At 44.8% G+C, this 23,728-nt stretch overlaps 2 protein-coding genes across 10 annotated transcripts in view; both read left to right on the top strand.

The window, feature by feature from the left end:
* Positions 1 to 23,728, top strand: part of LOC107269498 (RNA-binding protein Musashi homolog 2) — a 150,543-nt gene that overhangs the window by 48,236 nt on the left and 78,579 nt on the right. Inside the window, exons 1-2 of one of the 8 annotated variants that reach the window (XM_015743391.2) lie at positions 19,205 to 19,647; positions 20,771 to 20,983. The exons of 4 other annotated variants lie outside the window; for them this stretch is intronic. The gene's annotated coding sequence lies outside the window, so the exon portion shown is untranslated. Of the gene's footprint in view, positions 1 to 14,715; positions 15,022 to 19,204; positions 20,984 to 23,728 lie in introns of those variants that run through there. 3 more of the 8 variants (XM_025086793.1, XM_025086794.1, XM_025086792.1) reach the window with 3 other exon arrangements.
* LOC112494607 lies at positions 16,874 to 18,556 on the top strand. 2 transcript variants are annotated; one of them, XR_003060205.1, is made up of 2 exons: positions 16,874 to 17,315; positions 17,638 to 18,556. XR_003060205.1 is itself a non-coding variant. In XM_025086803.1 (2 exons), the coding sequence occupies exons 1-2, from the start codon at positions 17,097 to 17,099 to the stop codon at positions 17,849 to 17,851; spliced, it is 315 nt and encodes a 104-aa protein (XP_024942571.1). In that variant the 5' UTR covers positions 16,874 to 17,096; the 3' UTR covers positions 17,852 to 18,556. The 2 variants fall into 2 exon arrangements, 1 of the variants encoding a protein (XP_024942571.1); XM_025086803.1 differs by having other exon boundaries at positions 16,874 to 17,197.

Raw genomic sequence — 23,728 nt, forward strand, 5'->3', positions numbered from 1 at the left:
CCCCCGGGGGGGGGGGGGGAGTGAACTATCTGGTTAGATGGCGGTAACGGTGCAAGGGTTGGTAAAAATCGAAAATGACTCTGGACGCTATACGCGGGATCAGCTGGGTCTGATGGAGACCGTTTGATAGGTATTAATTATCCTCTGATAATAAAAAAGAAAAAAAAAAAAAAAAAATAACGAGAATCTCGAAAGCACCCTTCAGGGCTGACCAGCCGGGAGGCTGCGCCTCCTCTCGTTGGCTGGGAAAAGTGGGCGCTAATTGTCGGGAACGTTTCGAGAGCTAGAAGGGGTCGCCTTAGTGTTGGCCGGTGGTTGATGACGCGTGACGGTCAGTTTCACGCGAGACCCCTCATTTCTCACATACTCAATTTATACACGTATCCGTTTAAGGTATGTGTACAAAGGCCATTCATCATGGGCACGTTTAATACAGATACGCCTTCGTTAATTTGCCTTGGGTTTAATTAAACTGGGCAACGAGTTCGCGCCGTTATTGCTGTACCATCTAAAATAGTCCAGAACGACCCTTATCCGCATTCGAGTACAAGCGTTGTAGGGCTATTGTATTCCATTACTCCCTGTTATGACCCCCCTTTCGGCACCCTCCCCCCTGTCTATCCATTGTTTCTTCCGATAGGTGCAGCATCCCTGGTTGCTCTTTTGAAGATCTGTGTCAATGCTCTATCAACCATCGTACCCCAGCAACCCATCGTACCACCCAGCCGTCCTCTCATCTTGCTCCGGGTCTCTTTTGTGTTGTTCATCCAGACACGCGAGACTAGCAGGAGAGAGAGAGAGAGAGAGAGAGAGAGAGAGAGAGAGAGAGAGAGAGGGGGGGGGGTGGTTGCTAGTGGAGAGTTTTCATTATAAACTTATCGCTTATGGGAAACGTCACGAAGGTTCCAGACCATGTCGTCGGGGAAGAGGGTCCAGTCTTAGCATAGTTTCTGAACTTAAGTCTTTAGTAACACCTAGTGGAAGTTCCTCGCCGCGTCCGGGTACGGCCAGGCACCTCGGCGCTGTACGTCGCTATCGGGTGTCAAATGCCCTAATAGAATTTCAAATTTCCTTGTCCGCAGTGAGCGCGGGACCGCGTCAGACGTCCGTAGACACGGCCAGCTAGAGGAATGGTTAGGGAGAAGGAACAGGAAGTGCCGAGACTATATGTATGGGTACGTATAGTTGGGAGCCGTTAGCCAGACCTAGGACCCATGTATATGTGTCTACGACTGGAGCAGGAATTACAGTAGATTGCTAAATATAGATAGACAGGTAGACAGGGTGTACTTAGAGTTAGGTCATGTACCTGACCTAAAAGGTTCAGACAGGTTAGAGTAGTCCCTCCACTTCGCAAGAACCGGAAGTGTCGTTACATTTGCCTAAGCCAAAGCGCGTTTAGCGAACTCGTGTAATATCTCTCCGAGTTTCTCATAGTCTCCCTCGGGAAATGGACTCGCTCTTCTGTTTTAGCATCGAATTCCTTTTTTTTTTTTACCTCTTTATACTCGGGTTTTGTAAAAACGGCCGAGTTCGCGTGGAAAGTAATAGAGGAGTGGTGAGAGTGGAAAAAAGTAGTGTTAGCCAAGCGGTGGCTGAAGATGCCAGTGCCGCCGTGCGGGGAAAAGACGAATTAACGCTAATGCAATATGGCCGCTCGGACGTGTCTCACTTCGGTTCGTAATTTATAAATTATTAATAGTTCGGGTAATTGATATTTGTCAAAATTGTCATACGGGTGCGTTTCGATTGAACGAATCGCCCGGTGACTTTGTGTACGCGCATCTGTTCTAATACGGGTTTACTGTAGGTATCGACACTTAGGCGTCCCACTACTCACAAAAATATCTCGTGAAACAAGCGCGCGTTACAAAGCGTCCTGTCATACGGACATACATTATTTGCTTCTGGCAGGCTTCCAACCTTAATACCGTCGAGTTGGGCCCCTAGAATTCTCAGTCGCTCGTTTGTTCCGGAAGACAGCGCGCCGGGCGCTCTGGTATCAAAGGGACCGGCTGAATTGTACTGTTGCAAGAGGACTTGAGACCCTGCGATACCGACCTCGTCCACGTCTATTCGGTAGCGTCGGTTGTCGTCTCAGGGCATAAACGGCTCATGTCCCAAACGGTTAGATCGCAGTTTTTGGCGCCTCACAGCGTTTGCCATTGAGTGATAGGCGTGTTCACGTGCTTGCAGCGTCCCTGCGTCAAACGTCACTAATCTTTGCCGGGGAGGCGTGAAAAGTCTTACAAGATTTTTCGGCCAGCGTGGCTGCCGACTGCGTGTACAACTTTAGAACAGATCATCGGGGTCAGACTTTAAACGTGTTGGTCACTTCAGGCATCTTACTCGCTGTACGGTTGATCAAGCATCTGACACTGTGCTGGATACAGTTTTAGAAATTTTTTTAAACGAATTCTTCATACTTATTAATTTGTATCCGATTTGTTGGCCGACGATCGGACAATCCATTAAGAACTTTTTTTTCACGTGGTCATTCGTTTGTCATCGCATCACGAAGGAGATATCTATTCGTACTGTAGGTGGGTGTAGGTACGTACACACACGGCCTACTGATTATGGATTACCAGCCGGTCAGTCTGCGGGAGATAGCCGACTACAGTGCACAGTGACTATCGTGCTCTTCTAGCGATGGGTATGAACCACTTTGGAAAAGTCAAATGATAAATTTTGTATTAAAAAAAAAAAATTCCTACGAAAACTATTTAACGATTCCCAAAAATACCATAACCGTGTTGTTAAATTTTTTATTTTGCACTCGTGAATTTTGAATTTTTCCAAATATCAATTCGAATCCACCACTTTCAATTCGAAATCGATTAGAAAATTTTAATGTTTCGAAGGTTCCAAGGAAACGGATCACTTGATCAAACGTACACCGACTCCAATCTGTCGCTACGAATAGCTGTTTTAGTTATGCACCGTCGAGCCGTGTTGTGCCTCCTCTTGTTTAGCACATACCAGGTTACATGGCATGCATAAATCATTGATTAACCGAATCCATTGACAGTAAATGTTTAATGACAAAATCATAGCGGATAGTTCGCTAATCTTTTATAATAAAATAATTCACGTCACGTTGCTCATTGAATAAATCGTGATTTAATTAGTGCCTCCAGCCATTTGCTTTCGAGACTTAACTAAAATACGATATCGATGAACTTTTTTTTTTTTTTCCAATATATCAATAAATACTCCCTCACCGTGTACCAGCGTGCCATTTGATTATCCCTATTGGCGATAACAGACCGGAAACGAATAAAAGTAAAATCACGTCAAACACTCGATCAAATATTATTCACCGATGGTCGACGGTTTCCGCTCCGCTTTGACCCTGTATTCTCCGTCGCTTCTGGCTTGTTAATAATTTCAAATATTTGTTCTAATTACGACGATGGCCGTGCTGCGAACGCGCAGCCAGGTGTTACGTGCACACGTGACATAAAGCAAAAGTGGCTCACGTAATTCAAGCAGCGTAGCGTGTCAGGCCTGGTTTCATCGGTTCCTCGTTGTAATACTAGTCGGTTAATGGCCGCTCTCTTTGCTCCCTATGCACTCCTGTGCATTAACTGACAAAGCCGATGTTAATTAATACCGCCTTAATGACAGCGCGCTGTCAGGCCCCGAGCTCGTAAGGATTTCGTTCAATTTTTTTTTCCATTTTTTTTTTTTTTTTTTTTTTTATCAAGAGATCAATTTTAAAACTAATTACAAAGTACTAACCTCCGACCTACTATACAGGGTGATTAATTTTCAGTCAAATTCGATATGAACGGGGCTGATTAATATTGAAAAAAAAGATTATTTTTTTGAAATTACACTCGCTATGGTCGACTATAACGTTTCGTTGATTTTCTTTGAACGGACCTTACGTACACGTGTATATGTCGTGTGGTTATTTATCGTGATCTGCGCATGCGCAGTGTATTTCCAATTGGCAAAAATCTGCCAAAGATAATTAGCACGGATGGGTCGTTTCGGTTGGCTTGTAAGAAAAAACGGTATTTCCCACCTTTTTAACGGGGTAGGTAGAGGGTTCGTTCACCGTATTCGACTTTTCTCCAAAACGACCGAATAATTAGTTCCATTAATTTTAAATCAATTATATCGTCCACGGCGTAACGAGCTGTATTAAGAACGTTTTGAGCTGTTGAATTATTCAATCGGGCTACCGTCGGGTCTCTTGGAACCAAGCGCCACCCCCTCTGCCACCTTCTTTAACTTCCTTGACTACCCGCGTCTTCAGAAACCACCGACCATCCCTTTCCTGTACCACCTACTTTTTTACCCCTTTGCATCCGTTTTACACGTACCACCCTACTAAAAAAAAAAATTTCCTCGTACTTTCTGCCTCGAGAAAAAGGCAGTGAATTTGCATGAGCCGTCAGTTCCTTTAGTGAAAATTGAAAATCATTCAACGTCCTTATCTGTCTTACCTTTTTTCCGAAATCTTCGTCCCTCTCTCTCTCTCTCTCTCTTTCTCTGTCTCCTTGACTTCTTCTTTACTTATACCCAAGATAGAAATCTCCTGGTAAAGGAATGCCGATTTCTTAAGGTCGTTAGTCAGCCCAAGAGGGAGAGTTCCCCAGGGTAGTCACTCGAGTAAAAGTCAACATTGGTCAGGACGAGGACAGAGATACTTTGCTACAACGTAACGAGTCTGTATGTGAAATAATAATAACAAATAAGAGAATTCCCTTTGCCAAAGTCTCTAAAAATAATTGAAAATTTTACCAAGGGTGCGGCATCCTCGTCATATTCAAATTCCGAACATTGACTTTTTAGATTTGCTGTATATATAAAACATACCAGTCACCCTATATAATATATATATATTTATACGTGGTTTGCGTTACGTGCTTTATATGGCAGTTTCAGCCCGTTCAATTCGTGCGGCAATTTTTTGGCTCGTAACTCGGTATCAGGTTAATCGGCCGTGCTGGAGTCCCGTCAGCGGCAGAGTCAGGAGCCGAGAGAGTTACTGTGACTCCGAACTACGAAAAAAGGTTGCCGAAAGGTTGGCTCGACTCGCGCCACTTCGGGAATCCACGAAACGGGAAAAAATTGTTAGGAAAAACCGATAAGTCCTGCACACTGGGTATAGCCGAAGATCGAGAGAGGCTGCCTCTCTCCCCGTTGACTCTTGCCTCGATATAGAGGGTATATAGACCTCTGACGGGACGGGACTCGGTAAGACGTAGTGGAGTGGGGTGAGGATTCCATAAAGGGTGGAAAAAGAATAAAGTGAGGAAGGGGGGGGGGAAGGGTGACTCCTCAGCTGCCGTTGACTTGGCAGGCACGGGTTGACCAACTTTTTACCAGAAATGTTCTAGAATGTTCTACTCCTTTTAGCACGATACTATAGTTACATACCTCCTGTATGCCTACCTGACTATATGTTATAGAACAAGAAATTTTTAAAAATCAACCCTCATGGTTCGAAGGTCATATCGTTAAATTAATCTATATATAAAAGTTATAATTTTTCACCCAGCCAACCGGATGGCTGATGGCGACTTTTTGGAACGTCTTTCTGGAAGACGTTCAATGCCACATTGAAAATACGTTACGATGAGCACATTCTCGGCCGGAAGTACTGGGGGCCGCCGGGGTAGCGCGCAGAGGGAGGGACCAGTTAGCTATTGCGACACTGCTTGCGAGTTTTCGACCTACACGCCTCTATAAATATGCTCGTGAAAACTTGAAATATTTCATGGAAATGGGGTGGCAGCTGCTGCCAGGCTGACCAACCTTAATTGCGCCGTGTGAAATCAGACGAAAATTTTCGTGCGTGTCGTGCTTAATCATTTTTTTCTTTTTGGTGCTCCTCTTACCTTCCCTTGGGCTAGATTCGTAAATGGCATCAATGCCAATACGTTTATCCCACCCTGTATATATGAAGTCTGAAGTACGAATTGGGGTTGTTCGGTCTATGGACAGATTAGGACTAATCGCTCATGTAAACCAGATTGTAGCAGACATTAGATATCTTCAGTGGCGGAGCACTCAAGGCCATTTCCATGGACCAAGTTAAATCCAATCTCGTTAAGGGCTGCGGGCACAGGTGTTCCTCCCGTAGGGTGGGCTTCCTGGTCCACCCCTAACTAACTCGACACTGGATATACACCGGACGTTGGTTAAGCTTTTCGCTAGATTAATTCTACAGGCTCCCGTATTATTTCGTAGCCATTTCATCCCCCACCGTTTTCAACCCCTAACACTCTCCGTTCCCACTAGACTCGCCGGCGTTGGCCGAACCTTCTGGAAACGCGGAAAGAAATATTTATGGCGCAAGGCCACCGGGTATAGATATTACTTGGGATATAAAGAGTATTAGGGTATAGTTTCCATTTAAGTAAGGGTTGTTTCAACTATTACCATTTTTCATCCCTTACAAAGTCTCGTCGGTTTGGTTGCTTCTGGTTCTTCTTATTCGGTTTGCTTTAGTTATGAGGGGCTGCCAGAGGCTGCTTTTCTCAAATCTAGTGTCGTGTCAGTACGTGACGACTGTTGAGGGGTCATAGGTGATGATGGGCTTGGGAAATTTCCCTCCAGAGGATAAGAAAGCAGGACCGACGGCTCAGGGAGCCATCTACCGGGTGGCACGTTACACGTAATACGACAGACAAATCCGGTCGAATCCGAGGACAGATTTCGATTTCACGGTGTACCGTGGGAGCGGGAGGGGGGTTGGGGTGTCGGTATTGGGAAAAGGGGGGGTTAAGAAGATGGAGCGTCGAGGGGTTCGAGGGGATGATCGTAAAGCTTCGAACTGCTTTCTGCTTGCTTTGGAAAAATACTGCGAGATTTTCCTCGCTATTTACGGCCCGGACCCCAAACATACGTTTCTTTGGGATTCCGATCTTTCTGGCTTCTATCGCTGCCGGTACCTAGTGAGCAGCGTACAGGCCGACTCCTGGAGCGACCCTATCCTGGTATGTACAACACACAGCTAACGGGAGTACTGGTACCCTTTAGTATCTCTAGCCGAGTCTACTCTAGTTTGTGGTATACATCGGTTTCAGGATCAGGGGACTTCCATACGCTGTAACGCATAAGCACCTGGCCCCTCGAAATGGAAATGTCAGACGTCAGCCACAGTCTTGTCTGTCACGACCGGAACCACGTGACGGGATTTAAAGAAACAGTGGGGAAAAAAACAATGTTCGCAGTTCGACCGAGCAGGCTAGGAAAATCCATAATATTCTTTATTCCAAAAGAGTGAGCATCTCGCGGGGGTAGATCTTGAATTACACGGTTGTCGGTAGCAGGAGGTCATTCGCCGTTGTAAAAAGCAGGGAAATGCTCGACGGGGAGTATAAAGCGGAAATAAGGGAGAATCGAGGGGAAAAGAAAAAGTAACGTTTGTCGCTTAATAGTCGGTCAAATCGTGCGCGAAACTCTTGGGAGAGTATTACACAGGTTGGGTTAGGTTAGACCGATTACAAGGTATAGGTAGCCGGCCATTTTGGAGGTAAGAAGAAATATCGTAGCTGTCTCGTCTTCTCCTCGGAGAGAGAGAGAGAGAGAGAGAGAGTGAGAAGAGGGGAGGAAAAAAGTGGAGGGGATCGCTCCAGCGAAAGGAGGGGAGGTTGAGTCTTGCTACTGCCGTCCGGAAACCGACGATGAAAACTCAGAGTCCGCGAGACGGAAGCGAAGTGCATCCCGAGATTGGAGGACTCTTCGAGTAGAGGAGAGACAATCTTTTAAAATAAGCGCGTGTCTACCTACCAACCTACCAACCTAGCTCCCAGCCTATCCACCCGCGCACCCCCTTTAGGCACTTAAGGTTTCTGGTAATTCACAGAAAGCAGACTGCCGGAAAGAAGACTCTTCTGGATAACTCACCGAGGAAGAAGTTCTGACCCTTTTTTTTTTCTACCTACTTTCTATCTCAGTATCAATAATACTCTGTTAAGTTACCTTAATTCCGTATATATATATATATGATGGTCCAGTCTTGAATTCTACGAAGCGGCCACTCTTCTTAGGAAGCTGAGTCAATCCTCTTAGTCGGGATTCCAAATTCGAGGAAAAATTTTTCTTATTCTCTATGTCCACTCTTACGCGTGAATAAAGTTCGGTGGAAAACGGAAGACAAATTTTTTTTTTGAAAATTAGCAGTCATTTAAGAGCTAACTGAAGATGCGCTAATTAAAATTTTGGAGCTCCACGTGTTTCAGTCGAAATCTGTGAGGGTGCTAAATCGCTGCAACATAAAAAAATAAAACGTAGGATTTAAGAGGTAATTGAGTGTTTGAAAATTACGCAACAGCCAAATTTAAAAATCACTATCCTAATATCCTAAATTATCATAATTTTTCAATAGATTTTATCTTCATTTTACACTCTGGCGGCTTTCGGCTTTATTCAAAGTTACTCGTGCTCGTAGCTGCTTTCAATTTTCTTTTTTCTTGTTCTTTTCTTCGTCCCACTACGGACAGTTATTAAAGATTTGGTTTTTCTGCATTTTTTTTTTTTTTTTTTTCATTTTCGCATTTCAAAGCGGCTATTACATTTTTACTATTATTACGAGCCATTAACAGCCCCTTGTTAAGAGGACGAAATTACCACGTGGTATACTCCGCTTGTTCTCTACTACTTAGTACGTACAGAGTATACTGCAGTCGTTTCCCTTGATCTTCGACAAGAGGCAGAGTGAATATATTTTCAAAATTTTTTTAAGTCGACCAACAAGAAATCTGAAAATATAAATTTTTAAAATTATAAAGAAAAAATATATCTCTATACTAATCTGACACTCAATCAGTATATCGTATATTTATTATTTTTAATTATAATTCAGGTCCTCAGCATCCTTATGCGATCCTCGTGTTTCCATTGACACATGTATACATGTATACAGTAGACAACACCACCGTCTCCAGAACCTATATAGAAACTCCGAGAGAGTTTGTCTAGCGTACGCTTTATGTATACCAGCCATGTTTTATGTAGATGCATGTTTATTGCTGCATTAGTCGAGAGGATGGCGGATAAGCCACCAGCCAGGATTTCCAGGTTTACAGGGATACTAAACTGCGGCAAAATCCCAACCGAGGGCCTCGGATTGTTCAGCGGGTATTACTCTTCGTTCTTCACTCTTTATTCCCCGTCCTTCTTCCTCCGCCGCGTTCACATTTTTACGTTTGAGCCTATCCCGGCTGTCTTTCCGCCTCGTATTAGAAATACAGTTTGATACGAGGAAAGGAGAAAGTAGGTGGATGAAAATTTTGCCTTGTACCATTATTATTGTTATTATTTTTACTACTTTTACCGCGATTGACAATCTCGTTTGGGAGGTATTTTTTTTTTTTTTTTTCCCCCCAAAAAAACCCCTCCCGTATATACGGACAGAGGAATGCATAATAAAACTCGCTAACGACGGTGCTGCTTCGTGGGTATATTAATCCGTAATGACAAAACGATTAGTCAGGCTTGGCAAGCACCCTCGGCGTATTCCGCGTAGCCGCGTTTTCGCGTACCCGCGGTGACAGTAGCACGCGCAACCTGCGCTTGATTAATAATCATCCTGGATGGTAGCTGGTTGCGCTGGATACTGTTAGCCACTGCGCCTCGGATACACATACAGTATAGAGCGATATAACGTCACCACCCGTTACATCGATTATTCCCTTATCTCCCATACAGAACTCCGGTCCAGTGTTAATGGATTGATTTGCTCGACGTGAAAATCATTCGTTGTCGAATATTCAATGCGGTACGAGAAATAATTTTTTTTGAGGTTAGAAACTTTTTTTCTTCATCCTCTTGAGCTACTTTCAGTATAATTTTGAATGTTACGGTAGTGATTGTCGGAGAAAAATTTTGAAAAATTGTCTTCCATCTCCGACGCGTCGGTGGATACGTTGGAAACGCTACGGGGGAACCCATTCTGGAGTGATCGTTGTGTTTTCTCTTGGTCAACTAGGTTAGGTTGGGTCTAGTGGCCTAATGGTTAATCTGCTTAAGTACAGAGTACGGCTAGACCTCTGTTGGGTATCCTCTTCCGGTAGTCCTGGGATAGCTGGACGTAGGTACAGAGGTTACGCAGACCCTGGGCATCGGGATCTGGGTCAAATTCGCATGCGAATGGTCGTCGCTATCGCGATAACTTTTCGCCGGGATTTCGCGTTCTCGTTCCCATTTGCAAATTTTTCACTGGTACACGCCGGGCAGCGGTCCAAGCTGCTTTTCATGCATTTTTGTATCCTTTGGAAATTTTGGAATTTTTGTCCCCACCCTTCTTTCCACTTTCTTATTTGTCAAATTTATTCGCCCCTCCCCACGCCATTATTTCCGCGCTACTTAATTCTCGCGAAAACGTCCAATCGCATCGATGCGTTTTCCTGCGCGGAATGGCCGCATCCGGGAGGTCACAGGTTTGACACTGCTGTGACTCTGACCTGCCCGGCAGCCATGGAACGGACCCCTCGAATACCGGGGGATGAATTATTTCGTGTCTCCTGCACCGTTCACCCCCTTTCCCCCTTAGCCCCTGATGATACCGCGCTTGTCTGCCTGGGAGCCAGTCTGTCGCTGACACTGTCATCCATAATGGTTAACGCGAGACTCCGCCGGAACGTATACGCCTGGTATACGTCATCCCCCAAGTTACTTTTATTCGGAATTTTTTCCTTCGTCCCCTTTAGAAAAATCGTCAACCAAGACACTCCTGTCTTGCCTCGAAAATCTCGATCATCCGATACAAGCTCGTAGGTGGATTAAGGGATGAAATTTGGTATTGAATATCTTTAGGGTTAATGGGCCGTAAGGGGGGTGCGTAGCGTTGATAAGGGTGGCCAGACTCGCGCTCGCGATGGTCCACGTATATTTACCTACGTTTGGATACGCCCGGCCGAATATCTCTGGGACTAATTAATTGCTCCGTAAATCAGAGACACAATGCGCGAGGGTGTCGGGACGATAGGGGGCGGGAGGGAGGAGGGTTGATAGCGAGGCGAGAACGCGCGGTCGGCGCCTATCCATTTAACATAAGAATACGTCTGATCTATGCGCTATTCCGAGAACGTTAATCCGCGCCCGGGAATTTCGCCACGGAATCGATACCCACCCTATATACTATATACCTCTTCCATATGCCTGCCCCCCCCCCCCTTTACTTTCTACCCTGTAGCCTGCCCACCTATTTCCAGACCCCGTACACGTGCGGCGGTGCCAATCGTATATACCCTGACTTGACTTGGCTTTTGCTGCTCCGCGCAACCTATACGACTTCTATAGTGCTGACTGGCGGCAGCGTGTATAGGTATAGGGCATGCTCGTGCAAAGGTACTCGCGCGGGTCTGGCTAGTTCAAGGGACGTTTCACTGTGGGTAAAGTAGAAATCGTTTTTACCCTAGTTGATTGTTGTGGCTCTTTTGAGTAACGGATCGCGCTCCGTCCGGGCTGTACAAATGAAAATTCTCTGTCTACGGTTCGCGCTGTTCCCGTATGCACGTGCTGCTAGCGTTAGTTTAGCGCTTCAATTTTTTTTCCTCGAGAAAACACTCGCCCGCTGCTACGGGGACTTCGGTTTACGCTTTTATGAAGAATTTACTCGCTCCACGCTGGAATACGTATGTACGGACTCGTCGTAAAGAGGCTCGAATCAAGTACACCTGTTGCGAGCAGGTATACGGCGTGCATAGGCGAACCTTGTTGCGTTCTGCCGTGGATTAATAATTTCGACGGCTAGTGGCGCCTCTACCGGAGGTCCTATAAATTTTTAGGCTAGGAACTTCGCGAAAAATACTGCGCTCGTTAATGGAACGTTGCTTGGGAATTCTAACCTGTCGGCAGGTTACAGGTGTGCAGGGGGACGGCGGGGGAGACAATTTATTGAATCAACAGAAACAATTAATATTCCATTGCCGTGTTTATCCCGCGTACACTGGCGGCGTTCGTTTTTATTGATAAACTCGTCATTTCGGGTTGTACGGTTCAACACCCTGCTCGCTGGTAGGACCATCTTCTATTTTGCTCACTTCGTGCCCGCCGGTGGCCTTTTGTTACTTTTCAGGTAAATTGTACATACACCCTTTGTCTGCCGTTCTTAAACCCTGCTTTTCTCTGTACCTTTTTTTTCATCGAACTTTAAGCCCCGTTCCGCACTTTTATCCACGGCACTCGCGTATTCGTATTTTTATATCGAATATATATATTTATTCCTGTTTAAATATCGAAACGTCGCGGCCTCCGTACGATAGACAAGAGAAAACCAAAAGCGTAGCAACGGAACGGGGGTTGTCATATTCTGATAAAGAAAAGGGGTTGACGTAAATTGAGCAAAAAAATAATAATAATAAATACGTAACCTCACCATATTTCGTATTCCGCATAAGCCGGCGAACAGTTTCGCAATTTTCATACGAGTTCAGACACTCCGTATACGCCGTCAACAAGGGTGGCTTTTAATTTTTTTTTTTTTTTTCCAATTTCACAACTCATCCCTCGTCACACACGTACTGGACGAGCATGACGTGCTTGTCGAACCGACCAACGATAATTTTCTATCCGAATGACAAAATCGTGAAAAGGGGTAGATTATTATTTCTTTTTTTTATTACTAAACAACGAAATTCCTCTGGACCACCACGTGCATATAGGTACGTACAGGGAGTAAAAGGGGGATGGACTCTATTGTCAGTTTCAAAGGGTACGGGGGGGCTCGTGTGTATTTAAACATCGCCAACCAGATAAGCCGTTTACGTCGGGCCGTCGGGACGCCCGTTTACGTCATCCAGTGTGCGAGTGTTATTGCGTGGAAGTATGATAACGCCCTTTTACCGAGGACAAATCTACCCCCTATCACCATCCCTCTCTTCCACTCCATAACCACCCCCCACCCCCTCCTCCCATTAATACACACAAGCGTCTATCTCGGCATCTCCACCGGTTACTACCTCCTTCCCCTCCCCCCCCTCTGTCCGATGATACCTTCTCACTCCCTCTTTTGGCAAGAGCCCTGAATTCACCAACCACAAAGCCGCATCATTAACAGGCCCCCCCCCCCTCTGCCCCCTTACACCAGCAGTCATTGTCTGGTCATTAACGGCTGGTTTTTGCTATCCCAACCAGAAAGCCTCGAAACCACCCCCTAACAGTCCTCAATCCCATAGATCTCAACGCCAGCGATCCGCGAGGTATTTGTAGATTTTTTTGTTTCAATCCCCCCTCCTGATGAACCAACCCGATACACGGTACCAGTTTCATCTCTCGTTATTGGTGTAACAATTTCTAGATCGCTGCTTGTGCGAATAAGGGTTGATCTTGTTTTTTTTTTTTTTTTTTTTTTTTTTTTTATACTTACCGACCGAGGGATTTCTTTCGTTTTGAAGTTTGTTCTTTTTTTTTTTTTTTTTTTTTTTTTTTTTTTCCGACACTGCATTCCCGATTATCAGGATCATTCCGCTATCGTTCGGTACCGCTTGGTTTATCTTACCTTGGTTTATAACTGTGTGGTTGGTAACCATTAAGGCTACGATTAGGAGCTATCTTACTTTTACTGGTGGTATATACATGGAACGTGGTATTAGTTGGCAGTGCTGTTATGTTGACGATAGGTCGACTTTCTCCGTTAACTGTATAGTTTCTTCTCTCTGTTATATTACACGGTTCGAGCGTACTCTGCCAGTCGTTAAGCTTCAACGGGATAAATAAATGGCAGTTTAACGGCCGCTTCTAATCGGCGAATAATAATACCGTTATGCGAATCGCCACTAGCAGTAAGCGCTTTCGGTAACGTCCAATTACAAAAATAAATATTTACGTGTAATATATATATAGAGCTTGGCATCTTTAAAAGAGTGGCCACTTCCAAATCAGTTTTCACGACGGGATTGCGTCCAAGTGAAAAACCCAGAAACTCCCGGACGACGTGATAAAGAAACTCAGCACGACCTGCTGCCATTATAAATAACTACGATTTCCACCAGAGCCCAATAAATTGATTTGGGCAGTTCCTAAGCGCGCGGCCAATTTATTCGTAGCGTTTCTTTTCGCGCTCTCCATGCAAACGTATCTTCTTTCACGGTATCGTGACCATTACCCCGTAGTTCTCGAGTGGAGATTTATGTACATCCTTATGATTCCACGAAGTCACTTCCGGAAGCTTTTAGACACGTCGCGTCAGTGATTTCCGTTAGTTCGCGTCCAGTCGAAAATAAACACGGCCGATAGGAAAGAAACTGATGGCAACGTCAACGACGGCTCGCGGACCCGGAATTCGGGAATATTTATAACACAGGTTCTAGATGGATTTCTCATGGCTCTTTCTGTATCGACGTAGCATACTCGGTATTCCTGTCTGTTTCGTATTTCGAATTCTCAATGAGAAACAAAAAACTCCGTTCGGTTAATCCGGTGTAGAGAGATTCGTATATGTACGAGAACGAGCGGCCATTTGCATTTGTAATCGATAACGAGCGTGTCTCTTTGTAAAACAAAACAAACCTGCATTCCATACAGTTACGATACTCTATAATTCTATCACGATCCTGACCCAATATATTCGAGTCCCATGTAAATCGCAGAGAGACAAAATATACGGAAAATTACAGCCGAGCCACTTCGTGGAATCTCTCTGGCGGCCGATCGAGGAACTACGTAGTGAATACCCCTAGACCTTTTGAATCGTACGCCAGCCGTGCTTGGCCAACCGTCAAACGCTTCTTACGGGAGCAGTCGCGTCGTCGCGCTCGTGTCGCAGTCGTCGCTATTGTGTTTGTGAACGATCTTTATCGCGTTTTAGAAGTAACGACAGTGCCGACGGACACGCATGTACCGTCGCGACGCGATAACGGACAGCTGATGCTGGACATCAGCGTGCTATCGAGTCTCCTACCGACCAGTCTAAACCTGTCATCCTATTGGGCAATCCCAAGCCCCCACTCACTTAGTTTACAGTGTCTTTTCGCCCCACTCCTCTCATTGGATATACCAGATGAAGATATTTCCGTCGTATCTGCCGCGAACTCAATCAACAGTCAGCAGTCGAAGGTAAACGTGCCGAAGATGCCGTCGGGCCATGTATTCAATTAAAAGTGTCTCGATGCTCTATTCTAACCTCACTCTGTCTCTCGGATGCCTCGCTGCCAACACTATTGTCTCTTTTGTCTTATCCCATGAGTGCAGGGCCGTGTCCGACGATCCTGAGCTATTAATAGGGTCCACGTGCGAGACTGCCATTATTCTCCGAGGTTGCTTGAGCTTTCGTAAGACTATATATACTATGGGTAATAGTACTGTGCATCGTTTATGTACGTATGCTATATAAAATCTTTTTCTAGATATACGTACGTGTATAAGGCGGCGAGTTAACGCCATAGGAGGGAATAAAATATGCAAGTGTCTCTTCGTATATAATACGGATGCACCTTAACCTCACAAAGGGTTCTCTGGCTCTTTGATAGAAGCTCCACTTGCTTCTCTGCTTATCTCGTCTTTTTCTTGTCTCTTCGTTCCTCGTACGCAGCATCTCTTGATCGCGTGAATATCCTTCAGAAATCAGGTTGCCTTTAACGCCGTTGCTTTTCTCTCGGAACGAGGACTGCGAGAGGCTACCGGGCGTCTCTGAAAAAGGGGGACGCTGAATGCTGCCTGGCGCCTCCCTCCGAGGATTTATAAAACGACCAGAGCTCCCTCGGGGTCACGTGCCAGTCGCAAGTCGGCAGAACGACCGAGAAGTCCTGGACGTCGTGGAATCGCAGAATTCGCGGCTCTTTCAAACATGCACGCAATCGAGAATTAACAAGCGTCGAGACGCTCGACGTCCGCCGGGAGGCTGTCAATGTAATAGTCGTGTAATCGTCAATGTAATTGTAACCATAGGGTAATCCTCTAACGCACGAATAACGTGCGCAGGTTGTTTTCACTTAACGCTTTGGATTTCGATTGCGTAACCCGTCGGTCAAAGCCCTAGAGTGCACGTTAAGTTGAAACAGACTGTATGTCTATACTAGATTCGCGTACGTAGTACGTGCATATACGTCTACACAGCAATCGCATCATCCGATTCTTCCGAGACAATGTAATCCCAATGAGTAGCCGTCTTAATACTTTCTCAACAATCGCGAACTGACCTGCGCAACCGGAATAGCCAATGCATAATTTATATAGGCGCCCACTCGTAAATAGCCTGCCGGCGACGAACGTCCCACGTTCGTGCCCCGAACGTGAAAGTATCTCCGTGGACAACTTGGTTTTAGACCTTTACGACGACACTACTTGAATGGGATAGAAAGAGCAGCCACCGTCCTCGTATTTTGTTAGACGAGTCAGGAAACATTGACGGTGCTCTACACGCACATATATATATATATATATATATACACGTTGTCACAATAACGTAAACTGGTTAATCGTAAACAGCCATAATAAATAAGTCGCAATCTAAACGCGCGATTTGCCGTAACATACTCACGTTGTCACAATAACGTAAACTGGGCCACCGTCCTCGTATTTTGTTAGACGAGTCAGGAAACATTGACGGTGCTCTACACGCACATATATATATATATATATATATACACGTTGTCACAATAACGTAAACTGGTTAATCGTAAACAGCCATAATAAATAAGTCGCAATCTAAACGCGCGATTTGCCGTAACATACTATTTCATGGTTTACCTAGTCACGCGTTACGTATATTTAAACGTTAACGCGTTGCTTAAAAGTAACGTTAAATCGTCTCTTCGGTACACAATCTTATTTCCGTCATTAATTCTTGTTTAGCGATCCACACTTAAATATGTACATACAATTGACTTACTGACTCTCTCAATTATTTCTTATCCGCCTTTCATTTATACATATAACATTTTTTAAGACTGTCAGACTTACATGGCAGCCTCGTATTTCTAGTCCGGTTTGGCCATTCTGCCTGGTTACTGAGCTCAGCTGGAACCTCTGTGGCTTCCTTAACCTTGAGACAGGTCGGCCGATGATCCTGCTGGTCTCTCTCTGTACAGGGTGTTTCAAGTACCGACTCTTACTTTCTTTACAGGTACATCCAAGCAATAGAAGCTGACATTCCGTGGTCGTCCTGTCTCTCGGTGTCTAGACACTTGTGGATGCCTCTTTATGCTCGTCACGATTCATCCGCGCAACTATGTACTACCTCGAGCCCCACAAGCCTTGCGTACTTCTCGACGGCCGCACAAGAGGTTCCTGGGTAATATCTTTCCGACGGGAAACGAGGAGGAACTTTAACGGGTGACCTTTCGAAATCGATCTATTCTATTGCCAGCACGTAACGACAATTAACCTCGGGCTACTCCTCGTGTCGCAATGTACGTCCATAAAATTATTTTCCTCAGGGGCTTCCGAAACTTTACGGTCATATTTATACACCGTGGGTATACCCTCGCACGTCGCTCCGTGAATTCCGATCAGTATATTCAGCCGCGGTTCACACCGTAAACATTATCCATCGCAAATGGATACGCGACTCGAAATCTATATAATCCGTATTGTCTTTCACAATAGAGAGATAGGAAATCTAGCCGTTACCTTGTTACTGCCTTATGTTGCATTTTCATACGGGTGGGTTTCGTATCGTTCACCGTCCTTTTGATTTATAAATTATTTTTCATGTACAAACATTATTTACAGTATTGAAGTTCACATTTACGAAGGCTCGAATTCGACGCTAAGGGTGATGCTACCTACCTGCCCGCCCGCCCCCCTCCCTCCCTTCGCCTTCTCTAGGCAAGATAATCGCGCTGCTCTACGTCCAGGCTTCAAGACCTTTATTCCTAGAAGGGACGTGCAACGCGAAACCAGTTGTAGCCACAACAAGTTCAGCGCTGTGTGGGTAAGCGAGTGAGCCGAGCAATCGGAACTCGTGACACGGGAGGGGCTGGGCGGGGGAGAAGGCACGTTGTTGAGAAACTTCAGACGACCCTATACAACGTACATACCACAATGGCGGCCATGTTTCTGTTCAATATTATTTTTCAAAGTTATTTTAAACTTATCGACTGCATGTACAGAAGCTGTATTTATTGTTTAATAAGGTTGTACGGTGAAAAAAAATATAACCGGTCCAATTGACTTTATTGCCAATCTGATACACGAGGACTTTCACTTCACGATTAATTTTTTTCAGTGCTGCCAACTTGTCTCAGCTTATCGCGGCTGATTCGAATTGATCTTGCTTTCGATACACGGGTACCGAGACGCGGAGGGAAAAAATGGATAAACGAAAAAATTATTTAATAAACGATTGATACTTGTATCCTGTTCGCTCTGGTTTGGTTCAAATCAGAAACACGACCTTTCACAATCCTCGTACCTTGGGCTTGACCCTGGATCAAAACTTTCCCGACTCGTGGAACCTTGAAGGTTCTTCGATCTGCTGTGCTAGGTTACGGCCTGATGTGGTAATGCTTCTGTGAACTGTCTTTGACATGTCAGTTAGATATCCTATAGACTGTACGACTAATTCGATATGTATATAAGTATGTAGGTATACAGATGGAACCCGGTAATACCTCAGAGTGTCATTATATACATTAATCATTCATAATTAGTGATTATTAATCACCTGGTTACACTGTACTATTGTACAACACGAAGACTCGTGTAACCTCTAATTATTAAATAATTATTCCAAGATCGTTATACATAAACTGCGTAGAGGTTTATCTCGTAACCCGTGAACGGCACTGATCTCCACCGGTTCCACGTTGTCATTAATAATCATCTGGCGACTCTATAAATACGACGATAGCTCAACCGGGGAATGAGAAATAGGCTACTAGTAGAAGGGACGAGTCTTAGTCAGCCCTGCGTTCCTCCTAAAATCTAATTATGGTTAGTGCAAAACCACGTACGCGATGTAAACCTTTGAAAAGCCACAAGGAAGCCACGAAGGACAGGATGAAGTTCTAAAACAACCAATGATACTCGAAGTATCCCATGTGTGGTTCTAGATTTTAAGCAATATATATATATATAGTCGGTATCGGGTACTAGAAGCCGAACAAGCAGCAGCCGTCGGGACGCGCTGCGTGCAGCGTCGGCGGTAGCCGTCACAGAGGATAAAGAGAAAAGAGGAGACTGACATCAGTGGCGAGGAGTGGGGATACGGGTTAGTGCTGAGGATACGGAGAGGGATTTTCTTAGTGGTGGGAGGTGCACAAGTATCAGTGGTGGGGGTTCGGTTTGGGTCATGTGGTGGGGGGCGGAGAGGTCTCCGCTAAAAAGCCACGCTCAGTTCTAAACCGAACGCCGACCGATACGGCCGAACTACCCCCGTTCGTATATTGCGCGATTATCTACACGTACGGTCGTGCGAGTCTCTATCTCTCTTGTTGCGGTTAGTAGTGACGATTAATATAGAAAATATTAAAAACTACAAGTGGTTAATAGCTTGCACAGTTGTGGATTAATGAACGTGGTTTAAAAAAGAAATACAAACGATACCAATGTGATATATCTCTAATGGAATATTGAGTTCGATCGCCGTGAAGGATTAGTGTGAACGACGAACAGAGTGATAATTTAAGAGCGAGATATTAGAAGGGGAGAATAGTACGTTTCAATAAAGATTTGGTGCTCACAGGATTTATTACGTCTGTTTGCGGTTATGAACGCTAAAGCGGACGAACCGTCGCGCCGGTGAGAAGCCGCCGGCATTTATTTTTTTTCTCATTTCTTTACAGGCGATATATCTCTTAGCGTGCTCTCTCACTTTTTGTCTCTTTCTCCCATCTGTCTCTCTCTCTTTCTCTCTCTCTCTCTGTCTGGGATACAGTGCGCGGATATTAATGCGATATGCCTAATCAACGAGATTCGCTCGCATCAGCGATCCAGACTAATTAGTGCGAGATCATTTAAAAGTATATACAGAGTGAATAGAATCGATTTGGTGATTAGGGATTGAAACCACCTGTAAGCCACTATTCTCGCCTCCTACATCCCCTATCAACGACCTTCTCCCTTGTCATTGTAATTCACTTCATCCCTCCTACAAACCATTTCCTCTTCCTGATCATTTTGACACACACCCTGCAACATCAGTGGTATCTTCATCCCGCTTCCATTCTTACTGCATCCACGACACAACGCACTCCTTATTCACTCGGTACAGACATTATCCCTTCTGCCGTATCCATGATATCCGGATAGTGACCTGCTGTGGAATCCCGTAGTCAAGCCTTCGGATCTGGCTGCTATAAAGCATACATCCACCATAGAAGTAATAATCCGCGAGTATACAGCGAGGGGAGTCGATTTCGCGGTTTTACGAAGCTGGTGCCGATGTATCGTATGTCGAAGGCGTAAGAGCGTCGTCGTCATGAAAATGCAAAAGCCCGACACGCCTCGTGAAAGCAGACGCTGTTAAACGACAAAGAGATTTTTCACGGAAGACGAGGACCCTGACGACCCTATAATAATCCGGTGCACTTGAAACAACGGATTCATCCAGGTTGAATCAGAAGAGAGAAGGAAGCTATATCATTGGAGCATCCTTATCAAGCGTCGTTCTCATCATCAACGTCACTATCGTCACCTGAACTGGATACTGATTAAGGGTCACGTACGTCACGTGCCCATCCCTGGTATCTGTCAATGGTCTAGAGGATTACCAACCGGAAGAAGGACCCCAGGCATCAACCCCAAAGAAGAAGAGAGAGAAAAATAGAAAAGAGTACATAACGAGAGAAAAAGAGACAGAGAGAGAGAGAGAGAGAGAAGAAAAAGAAATACAAGGAACCTGGAAAATCCTGTAATTTCCCAGGAGCCAGTACCAAAGTGCACCACCACCACCACCAGGAGGCAGCTCCCCGACGACGAGGTAGAGGACGACGGTGTGCGAAGGCACTCACGCTGACGGAATTCTAAGCGTCGTATTAGCATAACCTCCTCTCATCCTCGAGTGGGTACCAGCAGGACTCAGCATCGGCGTCGCGACGCCACTCGCCACGGGTACAACAGCCGGCAACTCGCTTACGTAAGTAACGCAACCGGCGTCTTCGCCTGGGTACTACTTTCTTTTCTCTATAAAACAGTCATCATGGTTTTCATCTTGTATGGTTATAACGCGTGACAGCTCCTATGAAAGATAATGAATACTACCTGCTGCCTACTAACTTTGCCCGATATACCATACGTGTACCAGTAAGACTGCTCGTACTGAGCGCTCGTATGGAATTCTGGAATAACACTGACACGTGGTCAAGTGAAAGAGAAGTCGGTGTCTAGTTCTATCTGTTTGTCTGACTACGTACCGTCGACAGCTACTGCTGACTCTCGTGAAGATCCGCCCATAGTGACAGAAGCTGTACTCCCTCTCTCTCTCCCGTACGGATTTAGATAGCATCTGCAGCGATTCAGGCGTTACCGCCGCGTGGACCGTGCGCAGCGTTTACAATGATTAGAGGTATTGTAACGGGAACAATTTTTTACCCCATTCCGAAGTCTCGCGATATAGGGTCAACAGGTGGGGGGGTCATCGTTCAATGGTATCCTATGTCCTGCTATGGTATCGCCTATCGGATGTAGTCTTATGGGAAATTTTAAAAGTCGTAACACAACGTACAATGAAAATGGGTGACGGTGTGCACGTTTATGGAAACTTATTATATAGGAATGTTGGCTTATGGATTTTCTAAGAAAATAATATATATATATATATATATATATATATATATATTGAAAAATAACAGGGTTTCATATGTTATTTATCGGAAACCTATATTTATAGCGTGAGCTGCTCTTCTTGACGTTCTCGATATATGTTTCACGAGCTACGACATCGTTCGTGCATGTGCACACGTGTATCCGTATGGACCGGACCTTATAGGCTCGAATGGCAGGAACTGTCGTTAGAAAATAATCATTTTTGCCGTGTTTTTGTTGAGAATGAATTCCAAAGACCACTCGTAGCAGCTTTATATTCGAAAGCTTAGCGAGGCATGGTCGTGACACGAATCTATATTGTAATAATAAAAAATATTTTAATAATAATAAAAATAGAAAAAAAAGGGTAAATTAGAAGAGAGAGAAAAAAATTGCTCAATGCCACAAAACAACATTGAAAGCAGCTTCAAGCGCCAATGTCTATGTCACTCACGTGCCACGTGTGTCGTTACTCGAAAATGAAAGTGAGAACAGGTCGTACTGGTTCTCGTTACGTAGTTTCTTCGACTTACCTTGAAAATCATTACAGCCAAACCTTGAGCCAATTTTGGACAGATTTAATAATCCATTTAAGTGACAGCAAGCACCTATTTATTGGCCTCGAGAACCGCTCGCAGCAAACTCTGAGACTCCTGGTGTCTGACTTTTGCTTATCCGGATAAGGAAAAGTGTTGCTGTCAGCTGACAACGTAACAGGTGACACTCGGGCGTAGCGACGCTTGGCGTCCCTAGACCCACTGTCTTCCTCGGATCTATCCTACCTGATAAATTTCCGTAATTTGACATTCTTTCTGGGATGAGGGGAAGACCAGGAGCATATGCTGTTCTAGCATATTCAAGTGTCATTGTTATTATTTTCGTGGATGATAAATCTTGTAGGTTAACTTAGGGGCGTTCGAAGTTACCTTATTAGGAATTCTTCTCCCTGAAAATTGTTGGTCATGGAAACGTTGGTTTTGTAACCCAAGCGAATTTCCGTACTGTCTGTACGTTCGGCTTTGATTATTTTCTGCTTGTTTATCTGCATAAGTGCATATGCCAAGGCGTTCAAGTTGTATCTTAGTACAGGGAGCTATGCTTATGTAATATTTTTTAATACTGACTCCGTTACGCTTCTGTCTCTCTGTATTTCCTATTGCGGCTGCGTTATCACTTAACGAGGTTAATACATCAAAAAAATCCTGACAGCTCGTCCATTTCCCAGTTAATCCGTCGGCTTCTTTGGATTTTTACCAATCAATTCTTTGCTACTTTTTACTTATCGGTGCTCTCAATCTTTCTTTGTTACTCAACCCCACGCATTGTTGTTTACGATCGCGTCGTCTTGCTCGCTCTTACGTACCACGTACACGTACGTTCCACGAGTCCCTACGCGCCACCAGCATACGTATCTGAGATTTAGTGAGACGGATTAATAACAGTCAAGGAAATTAACGTTCGATAAACAAATGTCCTAATAAAGTCTATAGGCACGTGACTGGTACCATAAACCAGTAGCGATGAGGTTATACACTTTTGGAATTTTCTTTTTTTTTTAAACTCATACCGGTTTTCCACTTTTGGTCGTCGTTTCTTGTGCGCTCCTGAAACGAGCAGCCACTTTCAACAAGTATGCTTGGTACTCCCGTAATACGCGCTCTTTGGCTTTTCTGCCGTTCGATTTTAACATCGACCAACGGACTTTTCCATTTAAATTACTCGCGCAAACGAATTCTCGTTGCTTCTGCGAAAGCGCTTCTGGTCGTGCCGTTGGAATCAACCGAGGTTCCTTTTTTTTTTTTTTTTTATCACTTTTTTGAAAAGCAAACGCGTCAGAGTTTTCAGAAATTTCGTAATAAAAAAAATTTTTCAAATGACTCTCGAACGAGACACTGGGTATAGCAATTGCAATTGGCAAGTAGCAAATGGACGGACCAGTTGAGCAATGGCGCGAAAGTCGTGCCTGTAGACAAGGACGATAACGAATTTACGAGGCCCGAGGGTATTGCGTCCGGTGAATGGGTAAGGGATGAAGAGTTGCACAGCGGGAGGGGATGAAGGGTATGGAGGGGGGGGG

The sequence above is a fragment of the Cephus cinctus genome, unplaced genomic scaffold (assembly GCF_000341935.2).
Source record: "Cephus cinctus unplaced genomic scaffold, Ccin1 Ccin1_scaffold0662, whole genome shotgun sequence".
In the NCBI taxonomy this organism is placed as follows: Eukaryota; Metazoa; Arthropoda; class Insecta; order Hymenoptera; family Cephidae; genus Cephus; species Cephus cinctus.